Source organism: Dendrobium catenatum, unplaced genomic scaffold (assembly GCF_001605985.2).
Source record: "Dendrobium catenatum unplaced genomic scaffold, ASM160598v2 fragScaff_scaffold_662, whole genome shotgun sequence".
Classification (NCBI taxonomy): Eukaryota; Viridiplantae; Streptophyta; class Magnoliopsida; order Asparagales; family Orchidaceae; genus Dendrobium; species Dendrobium catenatum.
The window spans coordinates 441,390-457,908 of record NW_021319124.1 but is presented as its reverse complement, the minus strand read 5'-3'; the positions used below and the strand labels follow the sequence as shown (position 1 = coordinate 457,908).

The following is a 16,519-nucleotide window of genomic DNA, read 5'->3' as shown; positions in this document are numbered from 1 at the left end:
TTTGAACTTGAACAATTACTTACACTTGGAACTTTTAATAAAATCAACTAAGTTCATGCTACAAGGAATTAAACTCAAGGTGGTAAGAATATTTGAACAAAATATCAGAAACTCAACTTGAATCCAAATAAGACAAGTGCAAGAGGACTCAGATTCAAATGAACTCGGATAAGATTGCAAGAGAGTTGAACAACATGAACTTTAAAGAACTCAACTCATATGTCATGATTTTGGGTTTCTGAATTGAGGACCACAAGAGACTTGAATCTCTAAGGGCTTCAGGAGACCAGAATTTCTACTCAAACTCAGTCTACAATTTGAATATGCACATCGGTTTGAACAGGAACTAAATTCAAATATGGGTTTAGATACTTGATCTAAACAAAGTATAGAATGACATGGACTACTGAATGACCAGCAAATAATCAAGCCTCAGCTATTAGCAAACATGTATGAGTAGGTGTAACGAACTCCTACAACAGTCCCTACGAAGTCAAACGCGCCATGCCTGTTGATTGAGAAGGCAACACTACTACTAGATAGTCAAAGACCCGTCCTCTATAAACAAATTCAGACATCAGACCACCTGAGATCGGTGAAAGGTGGATGTGATACTGATATAAATGACTCTCCTACGAACACCTCCAAGAGGTCGTAGAAATACAATGGGTCCCTGCAAATGAGAACAAACCACTTGTGGATAACAACAGTGGATATATCGTAGGCACGACGAACCACTATGGGCACAAGTACAGATATCACCTACGACAGTGGTGATCAAAGTGCTGTCAGTACACCGGGTACAAAGGCAACCCGATGTACGAAAAAGGACACCCCTGGCAGAAGGGAGGAAATGTTTAAACAAATTAGAACCAAACTTCCTGGTGTTCCAAAGTCTCTTCTTAGTGCTATACTCGAGAAGAAAATAGTTCTGGTGCCCACAAACACCGGGAATAACAAATCCATTACACTGATAATCTTAAAAAGAGTTCTCTACAAAACAACAAACTTCAAAATCCAGAAAGTCCTCCCCCGGTGAATGAGAAAGGGGGAGTCAATATCAAGGCTTCAACGCCACCGGATCTGCAACATTCGTACAAGCAGACAGAAGGCGTGTATAAGCTCTTCAAGTAAATGTTGTGCATTTAAATGACAGATACTTACACAACTACAATTATTTTAAAATATCCCTGCACGTGCACTAGAGACTGTATACACATAGGTACACTAAAGGCGGTATATAAAAATCACCCGCATGGGCCCCGGCGAGAGTGTTATTGGTACACACGTGACACCTAGGGATGTTGCGCGGGTCAATAAGTGAATTCAAGTTCGAACCTGATCCTTCTATATGGGTCATTCGAACCAACAAACAAGTATACAGTCGCGATGGCTAGTATATTTGTCTTATTGCATTCATACTAGGCCTTCAAGGCCTATAATTAAGAGAATTCATTAAACAAAAGGCATGAAGCCTACGAAACCCGATCCTCCTAAGTAGATAAATAGGAGTAGACAGGGTTCGAGATATCGGATAAATATGCGGTCACGAAGTTGACCGGAATATTTATTTTGTACATTCATATTCAGCCTTTAAGGCTTTCAACAAAGAAAATTCATGAACAAAAGGCACAGAGCCTACGAGGAACCTGATCCTCGATCAACAGCCTAGTCGAGTTGACAGGGTTCAATCAACTAAAGTGGAAATGACCCCAAACACCCCGATGATGGCCTTGTTGAATGTTTATCTCAACCGGAGGGGTCCATTCAAATTCTAAAACTCCAAAAATGTCTATCAAAATCCAAAACTCCACAAAAATACCAAAATCCAAAAATTCCAAAGATCATCCATAATTCAGAAATCCCAAATATTTAAAATTGAAATCTATCCATCCAACCACTCAAAGCAAAATCTATTCACCCTCCGAAACAGTTTGCCGGGGTGGACAAATCAAAATTTACTTCAGCTCACAAATAGCCGAATGCCTAGTCGAAAATATCACTAGGATCCATTCTCAAACCAATCCCCTACTAATAAGGACGTGGTACGTGTCCTCTAACCGGCGGTTGGCCGCCAAATGGCACCGCAGGATAAACGGTTATGACGACCCGGGGCCCTCTGAACCGAGTGGTTTTGCCGTTAAATGGCACCACGAAATATCGGTTATGGCCAGAGCCAATACGTTCCTTATTGGCATCAAATCCTTGAGATATGAATCAATAGGATATGATCGATAGGGCACAAAGCCGTCTGTCAGCTAAGGTGGATTCAAATTTGTCCCCTTAGACAAACATTCAACCTAGGTCTACAAGGTCCCCTTGGACGAAGCAACCCATGGCTACCGACAAGGATCCTTCTGTCAGGTTGGGTCGACTACCTCCTCTGACTAAGTAGACCAGGGACCACGATGGCCCGGGACGACAGAACCATGGGATCTTGATCGGGCCCATCATTCATTCCCCCACAATCCGCTTTAAGTGCAAGATGGTGCAATTTTTATTTTAAATATCAAATCTTCCAACCCAACTCTTCAATTCCCCAAATCCAAACTTTTCAAATTCCTATGCTCATTGCTGCTACTATATGCCTGGTATTACGTATCTATGGATACAACGTATCTGATTGACGACTAGCCTTAATCGAAAGTTCTCTCTCGTTACTGGGAGGGGTAATTAACTATAGGGGCTTGCGCCTATAGGAAACCAGAACTCAGATCATAAAGTCCTCACAAAATGAGGGCGAAATCTCTGGGTAGTGTCTTATCTACAAACCCATCTGCCTTCTAAAATTTACCCCGGAACTTATTCCGTTAAAACTCCCCTCGCCTAAGTAAATGCAATCAGTATGCGCGGCGGGGAGGCCGGGGCCGAATTTTTGGAGCCCACAATGTTATGAATGTTAAAGATGACAAGAATTATGGTCCAAGGGTAGCACATCCAATGTCTCCCCAAAATCCAAAATAGGCTCGCAAGCAGATTTGCATGGACATTAGAAGATTCTTTAAAAATGCAATTTGATTTAATGTATCAACTTCTCCATCCTATATCAATATGATTCATTCTATAAGCTCCTATCAGTGCCTCAAACCTCATATTCTTATGTAGCCGATTTAAGAAATAAATCCCAAAATTGTTCCTCAATTATTTGAATGTAACAGATTTAAACATAGAGTACCATATTTCATATAACTTCTAATAGATGTCAATTTCTCATTTCAACAATTACTTTCTATAAGAGGGTATGGCACGACTTTAATGCAGTATATCTAGGCTTGAAAGATACAATCCAAGGATTGAATGGTGTTATTCTCTCTCATTGCCTATTCTAAAGATCTATATCTTCATATGGAATTGAGTTTAAATCATATTGTTGAATTCTAGAATATTTGACTAACTTCAAACTTTTTTTCATCAAAAATAGATGAAAATAATCAAGAATCTATAATGTTACTAATTCCAGAAGGTCACCAAATATTACTAACTACAACAAAAAAATTGTGAGATAGCTTATAAGGTTGATTGGGTATGTACTATGAAGCTGCTTGGATAGTTGACAAATCTAGCCTTTCATTAAACAACAAGAGAACTGATTTATCAAAATGTAAGAAATTTGGGCAACCTAACCAATAAAGCAACAACATGATAGCACAATCTTCATCACTGATAGAAGAGAGAGCCACACAATTATTCTTCTGCGGTCATCTTTAAAGGGCCAAAACTCTCATAATGACAGAGACCTATAGATATCCTAGCACTATCAATCATCTTCCATGAATTCAAATCCTGAAATTCACACAACTTTGGAAAAATTTAGTAATGCATTTATGATCTCTTTTAGATGTCTTTGATGCAATCAAATGATCGCAAAATTACATAAAAAACTAGGACACCCTACACACTTTGACAAAATACAACAATTAAACGAAAAACAACTTCACTTTGATAATAGAAAGACAACGCATACAAACTTAGAACATTGAAACACCTAAAAATGATTTTACATCGCTTGAGAAGAAAGATACAAATGGGGTGGACACTTGCGAAGAGAAGAAATAGGTAAGAAGCCCGAGACGAAATCGTAGAGAGGACAAGCTCACAAGCTTTTTCAAGAAGAAAACCCTCGGGTTTTGGCTCCAAAAATTAACACATAATCTCCTTTTTTTTATCCACAAACATTATATATTTATAGGAGAAATAAGGCAGCCAAACAGTCCAAAATACCTCCAACCGAACCATCAAGACAGGGAAAACAGAAGGCCAGCAGCCAGTGTAGGAGCAGCAGCCGAAGGGCAACACAGGGAACTGGAACAGGCGCCCACAGGGAAGCGGAACAGGAAGCCAGGCCCAGGGGAGAAGAACCAGCCACGGAACAGGAGCCAGTCGGGGGAAACCGAAGGTGCCACAGAGAGGGGGAGAAGGGGGAATGAACACATTAATGAGCTGAAAAGAAGTAGCAACTCAACCAAAATGAGCTGGAGCCAAGCAGCTCCCCAAAACATAGCAAAACCGAACAGCCAAGCCCCAAACCGAGAACCCAACAGCAACCCAAAAACAAGGCAAATCATTTGCGCTCCCCCCCCCACCCCATGCCTACATCAGTGTTGAACGACAAATTCCAATTTAAATTTGTAACCAAGACAACAAAGTCAAAGGTTAGACCATATTACAAAGCATATTGCAATCACTTGATCCATCAGCGATTCTAGTAAGATTGTCACAACATGGGTTTTAATCATGAAAAATGGAAGCACTGCAATCATATAATCTAATCCACCAAGTACACGATCCATGAAATTGAATCTTCCAGTTTTACATTTAAAGAACATAGAAAAGTTATCTTTCATGCTAAGGTACAAAAATTGCAAGAAGAGGCGGCACTATTTCTATGCATTCCAACTGTATTGAAGAATGGATTTGGCTCGATGAAGGTTTGAGTTTTAACATTGGTTATAGTGCTGCCATGATTGCCCTTAACTTGAGAGTGGTGTGATACCTTCCACTCAACTGCTCATAAACGTGCGTCCAAATTTCTAGCAATGCTCACACCATGATCTGTCATTCCTTTGTTGATTTTCAATTGTAAATTGTGGCCCTAAGGCAACTAGGGCAAAAACTATAATGGCTGGGGTGATATCAAGTACTCCCAACATAACCTTTTTCTTTTTGCATTCACTCAAAACTTTAGAGAAGGCTTCTACAAGGCTTTAACAAATGCTTTTGCTAAGTATTCTTCCCCGAACTTCAACAATATCTTTAACAAGACTGGCCAAGAATTAGTAGATCCAATCTTTTTCAAAAATATTTTTTGTATTATTGATTGGCCTTATGACATTTCCACTCCAATCCTCGATGATATGACTGGGTTAGGGGCACCTTTATGGCTTGAGGATTGAAATCAGTTATTGATTACACTTAAAATTACTCAGAAAGGCATAAGAAAAATCTAGAGAAAAATGAAATGAAAGATAATTTAACTAAAGCTGTTAAAAAGACACTTTAAGTTTATTCCATATATGAACACTGAGAGGTGAATATCAACCAAATCTTTTCATAAAACACAAATTATATTAGTGCAATGTTGTTCCTCTAACTTCCAAGTCTAACTATTAGTTCTCTTACTTCATCAATGCATAACTTCTAATGCCTAATCATATCTTATGAACCACAATAAACTTTTTTTTTATTTTATTTTTTACCTTTTTTTCATATAACATTTTAAACACATACACCAGTAAGAGCTACAAAAAAAATTAAGCTCTAATACACTACACTTTAATTCTATAAGAAGACATCCTTAGCAAATCAAATAAAAAAACTAAAAGCATAATTTTGTACCTTATTTGATGAAATAGGTAGTTTTGGATCAGATTATTCAAGCTTGTAAACTTGATGTGAAACGTAATGCATGGAAACAAGAACTATTTGGGGATTTTAATATAAGATTGATAAAGCTTTGCTAGTTATATAATTAATGCTTACCCAAGTTAGGTTCTCGGAATTATCAAGTCGAAATTAAGTAAGGCATATGGTTACAACTAGATTAATGGGACAATATCAAATTGACAACATAGAATTAGATAGTAATGTTATGGAGAGAAACAATAATCCACAATTAACAAATAGAACTGTTCACCTTGGGTCTCTCACTCACTCTCTTGTTGGTGGCACTTTTAATTGAGGAATAATAAGAGCAATCCGAGCGATTTTGCCACTAGGAGACAAATGGGCACAAAGTGTAGTCCGTTGGAGTGGTAGCCGGTGGCGGGTAGTCCACGGGATGACTAGTGAGCATCCAACGTCCGGGGAGAATATGCCACCTCGATGAAAAGGTACTAGCGTGAACAAGATGCGATTTAAGTAATCCTCCACGGAAGAATCACGTCAAAGTTTACGTCGAAGAAAGGGGATTCAAGGTCGTTGGTTCGTCCTTCAAATCAGCAATCCCCTTAGCCTCAATAGTCTGGACAGCAACCTGGAATAGCTATGGAATTCTGGACGGCAACGGAAACCTTTGGGTTGAGAGATAATGTGTAGATATGCCCGCAGAAATCTGTGGACAGCAATCGGGCCTTCATGGAGCAGCAGTTTTGCAAAAGGTATTGGGCTAGAATTTTAATGATGAAGACGTCTCACAATCTGGACAGCAGGATCACTCCAAGAATGAATTCTGTTTCAGCCATCACGGGAAAGATCTGGCCGGCTAACAAGTGGAGGGAGGGGCAAGGCTTTGGCCAGATTTGGGCTCCTAGTTAGAAGCCAAGGAGGGAAATTCTGAAATGTATTTCAGATTTGGTGAATTAGGAATTAGGATGGAGTTCGAATTTCAACCCAAGTAATTAAGGAGAGTAAAGGGGTGGCTGATTTGTGGAGTTATTAAGGTGTATTAGGAGAGAGAGAGGAGGCCCATTAAGGGGCGGCCCACATGACTAGGAGAGAGAGCTTGGGTTTAATGCAATGGGGACCACAAACTTAATCACAGATTTTACAAAATCTGAATATAAAATTTCAGATTTCATAAGGGGAAATAACTTTCCTAATTTGAGGCAATCAATTGGAGCAATTTGAATTCAAATTTGAAATTGAAACTCAATTAAATTGATTGCCTAAATAAGGAGCTAAATTAGGAAACAAGTAATGGCTCATAAAACATTCAAATTTCAAATTCGAAATTCAAAGAGTGGGAGGAGGTGGCGGCCGGAAGGGGGAAAGGAGCCGGCACGCTGGGGAAGGGCTGGCCGGTGGCTGCTGGCCAGCGTTGGGGATGCAGGCCGGCGGCCTGGGCAATCCAGGTAGGGGCGGCGGCAAGAAGCAAGGGAGGAGAGAGTGTGGGGGAAATTCTCGGATCAAAGCACGAAATTCCAATCTCCCACTAGCGGCTTCAATCCAAATCTTCACAACACGAAGTGATCAAAAGAACTAAAGAAAAATGAAAGACAAGAAAAACCTAGAACTCACAAAGAGATCTAGTTTCTCCTACGAAGTCACTAAGAGATCAAGGAGGGTGAACTCACAAAGAGAACATAAGCGACAAATTTTCATTCATCAAAAACTAATCATACATAGGAAAATGGCCATATATATAGGCCTTCAAATGACAAAGAAAACAAAAGACTAAAATGCCCCTTGGGCTACAATAGCGACTAAATACCCATAAGGGCAAAAACGGAAACACATAAAAATCAAATAAACTACTACATAAATGACTCAAAATAAAACTCATGATCGTGGCCGTCGATTTCCGGCGTCTCTTGATGGTACATGTGTCGAAATCTCTGACGATGTCCTCATCAAAACTATTTCTAATTTAATTTTAAAGTTTTTACTTGTTTTTCATAGAACATTCTGAAACGCATACACCAGTAAGATTTACAAAATAAAGTAAGCTCTAATACACTACAATTTAGTTATATATGAAGACATCCTTCGCAAATAAAAAGAAAAAAAAACTAAAAGCACATTGCAAACTTGCTTTTTATCTTATTTAATGAAATAGATAGTTATGAATCAGACTATTCAAGCTTGCAAATATACTTACAATTTCTAAATTCAAAATCTTTTGCTTTCTTGTTCATTTCATCAATGATCTGACGCTTTCCCTTTAGCAACCATTCTTCCAACTTTTCCTGCAATGAAAATGATTGAATACAATGAACTCCATATGGTACAATGAAATCTTTGAATAGGTATACAAGCATTATAATCAAGTATCACAAGAAATTAAAATGACTTCATAATGAGAAGCCTTTTATCTAAACAAAATACAAAAATTTTAATCAAATTAATTTATTGTAAAATAGAAAACATCATAAAGACTATTTAAAACTTTTAAACATTTTCTATTGCATTACGTGTACAACACAGTAGAAAATAAGACAATATTGAGTACCTTCAAACATTTCAAGGGTACCAACAATAAACGAAAGAACAAATAAATTCAGATCTCAACCGTATGATTCTGGCATGATATTAAGCAAGCAAGTGAACAGGGAGGAAATGTAGCAAGCGAGCAAAGCAAGGCTTTTGTTAGGAGGCACTGGAATTTTCCTTTTTAATTCTCTTTTTTCTTGCAATAAAAAATCATTAATTATAAAAGATTAAAGAAAGATTTAACACAGAAGAAGAAAATCAATTCTACAGTAAGGAACTAGTACTAGAAAAGCCAAGCATAAAAGTAGAAAATTATCCCAAAAAATAAGCAAAGTGTTTAAAATAACATTGAAACCACCTCCTTATAGGAGGTTGTTCTTGCATTGCGAGTGAATTTGGTTGCAATTTGGATGCAACGCTCTACAATCTAGCTTTCATTTTGCAAAATGAAATGTGAGCCCTTTGTGAAGTTTTTAATAGCCCCTCGCTGACAAATTTTGAAGTATGAACTTGATCAATCTCATTTAAGAACAAATGGGAATCTTATATAAAATCTAAGAATAACCTCGGAGCGTCTAAATCTAATTTTGAATACTACCAAAAATATTCGCAAAAAATAACAATTGTTATTGCAAAAAATAACAATTATGTCTTTCTCCATGATGCACCATATTCCAATGTTGCTGCTTCTTTATCTTCTCCTTTTTCTAACATAGCCTTCCTCATCCTTCTCCTTAATCTTTATTCATCCTTCTCTTTTTTTCTTGGAGCTACTGTTGGTGCTCCTAGCACTACTAATGACATAACCGGAGTCGGGAGGTATGGATAGTGCTTGAACCATACACTAAAAAAATAGAGTTCCATAATTCCTTTTTATCACAAATTATTTCAAATAAAAAAAAAACTTGTATTGAGATATCATTTTGAACTAGTAACTGCCTTCATCATTGTTAAAGAGAAATAAATGCTTCAATCAAAAGAAGATTGTATCATTGTCCCACAAATATGAATATCAAAAGCACATAACAACATCCAATAGATCCACATCGTATGGACCTAAACCTGATGCGGATATCCGACTGTAGATATTAATCAAAGGAAGAGACGAAGATCGACGGCCGAGAACCCTCCATTTTTAATCTTAGTTTATAAATTGTATTTTTGATTTAATTATGCATTTTCAGTTTTTACCCTTACTTAAGAGTCTTGTTTTATGTAAGCCCAAGGGGCAAAGTTGTCTCTTAGTTTCTTTTAAGGCCTATACATAGAGGTCATTGCTCTTGTATTAGACAATGATGGATTAATAAAAAAAATTGTTTCTAAACTTTTTCTCGAGAGCTATGGGAGTTCTTAGGAGAGTGGAAGTCCCTATGTGAGGGCAATGAAATACCCACTAGTTGTAGGATGTGTCCGGGCTCGTGGTTGAAGTCCCTAGGTGAGGGCGTCACATCACCCGTCAGCCGTAGGAAGTGTCCGGGCGCACGGTTTTATCTTTCTTTCCCTTAACTGATGTAGAACGTACATGCGAAGATGAGTTGTTTAAAGAAATTTGCACTTAATATTTCAGGAACAATATTAAATAAAACTTATGCCGATTTAAACGCTAAGATAAAACAATAAGGCAATAAAACCAGCTTAGGCTAAATCACATGCATAGGAGTTAAGGTAGTAAAACAATCAATTAATCTAATATTGTGTTCGTGATTGATTTTCACGATAATCCCTAAACTAACAATGAGATTAGTCACTAAGAGATATCTCCCACTCAACTCTCTAATATACTAGACTTTAGCGGAGAGAATTAACACAGTCCTAGTGAATCAAATTACAACCACAATCGAAGACAACTAGTAAGGTAAATGATTTAGAGGATTAGCTCACCGTCGTCAAGGCTTAGCAACCATCCATGTTTATCGGAGTTCGGAATTTGGGACAGCAAGTAGGGGATTCCCTGAGGGTTTAACAGCAGTTATTCTTACTAGAATTCCTGGGACAGCAATCTGTTAATATCCAGAAATTCTGGACAGCAAATGGGGTCGTTCCAGCAACCTGGACATCAAACTACCTTGCTGAAAAGTGCAGGACAGCAACCTTCGAGGTGGACTGAACCCTGGGCAGCAGTTGAGGGGAGACTAGGGCTGCTGGACAGATGGCAGTGGCCTTGAAGTGGTGCAGGACAGCAGGTTGTCCTCTCTGAAATTCTGGGACAGCACTCAGTAATACCAAAGAATAGAAGAAACTGAGAGGGAGAAACTGTGAGGGCCAGCTGCTAGGGTTGAGAGGGAATTACGAATTGTTTGGAAGGTTTAAGGGAGGGAATTAATGTGAGTTAATTAGTTTGTGGAGAGAGGTAGGGGAGAGGGAAGGCCGGCCATAGGGAAAGGAAGGGAAAACATCTAGGTTCGATGTATGTGGTCCCCATGCAATCAATTTAATTATATGTTTAAATCTGAATTAATTTCAGATTTTAGAGATTGAATGGGTTTCCAAAAATATGATTCATTAATATGGGATTAATTTGAAATTCAAATAAGTTTGAATTCAAATCAAGAAGCTTCCATTTTAATAGAAAGATATTTTAGGAAAGTAATTAAGAGGGGATTTAAATTTTGAAATTCAAAATCCATGAGGGATTTGGAGGGGATTAAATTTGAAATTTTGATTTCAAATTCAAAGAGGGTGATGCCCAAAGAGGAAAACACGAGGAAGCCTAATAAAGGTTGGGGGGGGTGCGGGCGGAATTAAGTGGGGGAGGAGGATTGTGGGGAGGAATTTAAGGGTTTCTAAAATAACTCATGAAAATTAGAAAAGACATTAAGAAATCCAATCTAATTTGAATTTCAAATAGGATTGATTTTATGCACTTTCCTAATTAGGATTTGCAAATAAAAAAAGTATTTAAATTTTGAATTTCAAATTTCAAATAAAATTAATTTCTTTCCTTTCCTCTTAGAGTTAATTTAAGAAGGGTATTATGACAATTGGAATCATCATAATGGAATGGGGAAAGAGGGGAGGCCAGCAGCAAAGGGGAAGGGGGCGGCTAGGTGTTGGGTTGGATGAAGCTATGGTGGCGGTTGGGCTTGAGGTGGTGGAGTTGTAGGGTGATTTGAGCAGGGAAGATGGCCAGCGGTGGAAGTTAGGACAAGTCGGCGGGTGGGGTGGAGGAAACGGAGGAGAAGATGAAGATAAATTAAAACCACGAGTCACGGACTCTTCCAACGACTGGTGGGTATTGCGCTTTCTCACCTTGAGCTCTATCTCCATTCTCTCTAGTGCACTCACAAGAAGAAGAAGAAGAAGGAAAACACATAAAATTTCATTCTCAAATCATCATCCCAAAATACGAAACAACTAGCATATAAATAGGCCTCATGAAAAGAAAAGAAATAAAAGACTAAAATGCCCTTCAGGCTACAACACTACATGCCCACCCGTAAGGGTATAAAGGGAAAAACAACAATATAAAATAAACTAGTACATAAAACATATAAATAAATAACTCAAGATCGTAGCTGTTGATCTCTGATGTCCTCATCATTCTCCCCAGGTGGGAGAAAACTCGACTCCGTCGAGTGGGTATCTCAAGAACTCTCATGTATTTGAGTTGATCAGTTGTATCTCCTTGCGCTCTGATCATGTATCCTCTGACTCTGGTGTACCTCTCCACCTCATCAGCTATCTTCTTCGTCCACCCTCAATTGTGGAAATAATGTCATCACTCGGAATCATGTCAACCTTCTCCACTATAGGTAATTTGGGAGTATTCGGGGAGTGGATGTAGGTTGGTGTTCTCACAGGGTGGGGTCACACAAGGCTCAATTTGAAGTGGCGGTGGTGGGTGGTTAACTCTGGATCCTCATAGGTTACTAAATCTTCTATGTTAATAGAGGGATGAATGTTGAACTCTGCAGACAGATCTACCGCGTAGGCGCTATCAATGATTTTCTTGACTGTTTTAATTGGTCCCGCACTTCTAGCATGTGATTCCTTCACAATTCCCACAACTTGTGGGGACTGCGCCGGACGAATCCGCATCGTCGCTGAATTACCAACCTCAAAAGCTTTAAATTATCATTTTTGAATTCAGCATAAAGTCTATAATTATTATTGCTCAGTTTCAATTAGGCGAGCAACTTCCTTAAGTAGTTCATGCAAATGCGGTATGTTTTTAGGCGAGGTATTTTCAAGACTCAACAAAATAAATAATGATGTGATGCAAGAGACTCAGTGTGCATGATGATTGGCATAAACTTTGGGTATACCTCTGTTTAAAATTGCGCAATAAGAGGCGCGCCTCTGCGCAATTCTTGCAAAAAACGCCTCGAGGCGTGCGCAATTGCTGGCAATGGTGAGGCGTACGCCTCACATTGGCTGAGGCGCGCCTCTGTTGCGCAATTTTGAGAGAGGCGTACGCCTCAACCAAAAGGGCCCACCTACTTAAAATGACTCCTCCCTTTCCCCCACACCCGATCGGCTCACCTGCTTCCCGATTCTTTCCGCCCGTAAGCTCCAGATCGCGAAAACCTGAGGCTCCCGTCCGGTCGGCCAACCTTCCCGCCGGCGCCGCCTCTCTCCGGCGAAGTTGAAGTGTCTGGCCGCCTTGTAGGAGAAGTCCAAAAAGGTTTTTAGGTTTTTTTTTACTTTTTGGTTAGATTTTTGAAGTGAAAGAAATTTTAGGGTTTTAGATTTTTGGAAATAGGATTTGCCATCCGGATTTTTCCGGATTCTTTTCAGGGAATTTTATGGGAAATTGTATCATTGGTATAAGTGAGCGGCAAGGAAAGATTAATTGTCCTTTTGCCCATTGCCCGGTTTTGTGAAGATCTCATGTCTTGGCACATATTAGTATTTTGATATCAGAAAGTTGGAGTTCAATTGACGGCGAAATGTGGATAAGATGAATGAATGTCCTTATTTTTTATATGTGCTATTTTTTGTGAGAGAAAATCGTGGTGAAATGGGCAGAGAGTGAATTAAAACCAGTATGATGAGCACATTATCCATGCCTACTACATAAGAAACATGTAGCTCTCCAAAAATGTTGTCACTCAAAAGTTACTTGAAATTTATAAGGCAAAGGAAGGATGGCCTGAGATGATCAAAGATTGATTGATTTTCAGTATTCAGCCTAAATAGGCCTTAATTCTGTAAGCGGGATACTTTGACCCGGACAATGTTTAGGAAGAAAATGTGCTCTTACTGCGATGTTAGTCAAAAATAAGTACCAATTCATCTTACTTCCTCTGGATACTAAAACACTTATTTGACAATATACGGATAGCTAAATTTAAAGTCTGATCAGTGGGGGAAGGTGGCAATTCTCTTTTTTTATAACGATTCTATAATATTAGCTCAGTAACTGATTCATATTTATAGATCTCTGAGGTAAAGCAATTAGGAAGTGCATCTGGAGCGGTGACAGTGAGAGGAAATGGATCTTCTTCCTAAGTTGCATTGATCAAACACTAATCCTAATGTAAATAAGTGTTTGAGAATGTGGTAGGTAGGTCTGAGCTTAATATATCTTTTTGTAAGATTCACTATATGGATTTGTTTCCTCGGAGTTTTTATTGGAATCTAATGTAAGGGAGGCCCGAGAATTAGAGGAGAAGCAGGATATATCATGCCGGTCACATTTATAAGCTTAGCAATTAAGTATCTAGGTTATTCAGTGTTGACCTTCGTATATTCCTGCATATTCAATGATACAGAGCCAAGAAAGTGAGTATCCTTACCAATGTGCATGACCATGAGGTTTTTTTTTAGATGCAATATATTTAAATGTTGTACATCGCCTGCTATTCAGTATTGTTGCGTCCTGTGGGGATTTGGTATGGAAGAGGTTGAAGGCACACTTCCAGTGTATGAGTTTGCGAATATGAATTTAAAGAGGAGCTGTCAGAACACAAAGCGGAGCATTAGGAGATTAAGGACATGGATTGAGACTGGTGTGACTATTATGTCAGATGGGGTGGTCTGACATGAGAGCAGGAGTTTGATTAACATCTTTGTCAACAAATCCTACCGGCACGGTGATTCTTACGAATCAGTTGATCTGCTTCAGAGGAAAGGTGAAAGATGCCGACATTTCATTCTCAATTTACTGATGGTATTATGAGAGATTGGGAAGCCAATTGGTCTGTCCAGGTAGCTGACTGATAATGCCAGTGCATACAAGCAGCTTGTCGAATGATTTTGATGGAGAGAGGACACACCTCATATTGGACCACCCTGACCGCAGCACGTATCGATCTTCTTTTGGAGGATCTTTGGTGACTTACCTCAGCACAAGAGTGCTCGTTTCTAGGGCAGAAGAGATTACGAAGTTCGCCTTTACAATCACTCTTGTGTCTAAGCTTGATGAAGAAAATTCTTCAAAAGAAAAGACCATTCAGTATCGACCCATGCAACCACTAGGTTTATGTTCTTAATTTTGTTACATTGCAAATCATCCTACGATCCTATTGTAGGGTCATAGTTCTTACATTTGTGCATCTGAATCTATTAGGTTTGCCACTCCATTTGACACGCAAGCTTGATGGGTGACATACGGAACTTTGAAAGCCATGTTTACATCTACGATAGCTAATTCTGTCTGGGGAGAAAGTGATGGAAAGGGAATAGAGAAGATATTTCTGTGATAATTTTGGAAGCTACTGTACCTATCATTTTGAGCACGAGAACCCTTTGTGCAAAGTTCTACGCTTTTGTGGAGTGCGAGGAAGAAACCAGCTATGGTATTTATTATTATGCTAAGGATTGAGGGCCAATGAGATGATTGTCACAACTTGGAAGGAGAGTAGGAAAGTTATAGGGAGATTTGGATATCGTTGATGCTCTCCGATTGTGGCTGAGGCGTGCATCTACACACCGACACTACATGCATCTGGGTCTTCCCATATTTATCTCAACCCCAATTTCATATTCACGAGTAAAATTTCAAATAACTAGAGTGTTATGAAGTACCTTGGTCTACTATCTCTTGTCTTTGGGTAAAGATTAATATGGAGCATCGGCAGATTAGGGAAGCATTGCGATTTCGCTTGTTCTAGTATCCGGAAATTAAAGAGTGGTTTTTTTTGTGATTGAATGACACGCAACTAGCAATCCATATTCTAAAAGAGGAAACGGGAATCTCAGGTATATTTTTTTGGTAATAGCCAAGAAACACTTTATTCAGTTATCTGACTTCTGATTATGTTATATTTTCTTAGATCATAAGTTGTATATGATTGGATCTATTTGTGTGTATGATCACCCTGAGTATACAGAGTTTGCTGTAGAGTGTTGTGAAAGTTCCTTCACTTGTTACTTTCTTCTGGGTTGAATAGCTAAACTCTAGTAAGATTACATATAGCCAAAGTGCACAAAAGAGAAATAATTCGGCTATCACACTCGAATGATATTCTCTGGCTACTACTTTATACTCATATAAGATTCTGTTTGACGAGATAAGTGGTATTGGTTGAGTGAATAAGGGGCCCGTAATTGGAATAAGGATGATGAGGACCCCTTAGGGTTGCATTTGATGTGTCGTTTGATAATGAATGTTAGGGGATTACTAGAATGATAGAGTACTTTTTGCCATTATCCGACTTCAGTGAGACCGATCTACGTGTGGCTCTCTTGAAGGGCGTGGCTCGCAACGCGCAGTTATCACAGTTTGGCAGATCCCAATTGTACTGTCAGTTGGCATCAGTAGCTATGCAAGCACAAACAATCATGTTTAAAAGGTATTCCCAATCTTTCTTATTATGCTACTTACAATATAATTTTATGTCCATAAAGTTGTATTCGAAATTCGAATGAAACATGTATATGATAATGATTCTTTTATCCTTAATGACATGAGGAAGAGTATAAAGTGTAGGTCAATTGTTGAATGTTCTTATTGAAAAGTTGATCTGGGCAGTCTATAATACAATGGAGAAGAAAGATCTCAACTGTACATAACCCTTTTTTATGTACCTGTGATAATGATTTCATTTTTTATAGTTGTTTTGTATTTTTGGAGTTTTTGTGCAACTATATTTTGTGATTTTGTACCGTGTGTGGGAATATGATGTTTATTTAGCAATCTACATTCTATTCCGCACTCAGGAAACACACACCTCTCTCACTCTCCCCAGTTCTCTTTATAGAAGAATTC

At 38.6% G+C, this 16,519-nt stretch overlaps 1 protein-coding gene across 1 annotated transcript in view; it reads right to left on the bottom strand.

Annotated features, from left to right (window-relative positions):
* LOC110101205 (DNA-directed RNA polymerase I subunit 2) overlaps positions 1 to 16,519 on the bottom strand; it is a gene marked incomplete at its 3' end in the record, with an annotated part of 79,066 nt that overhangs the window by 30,083 nt on the left and 32,464 nt on the right. The window contains 1 exon segment of the mRNA XM_020829003.2: positions 8,036 to 8,123. Coding sequence (XP_020684662.1) covers positions 8,036 to 8,123 — 88 coding nt within the window.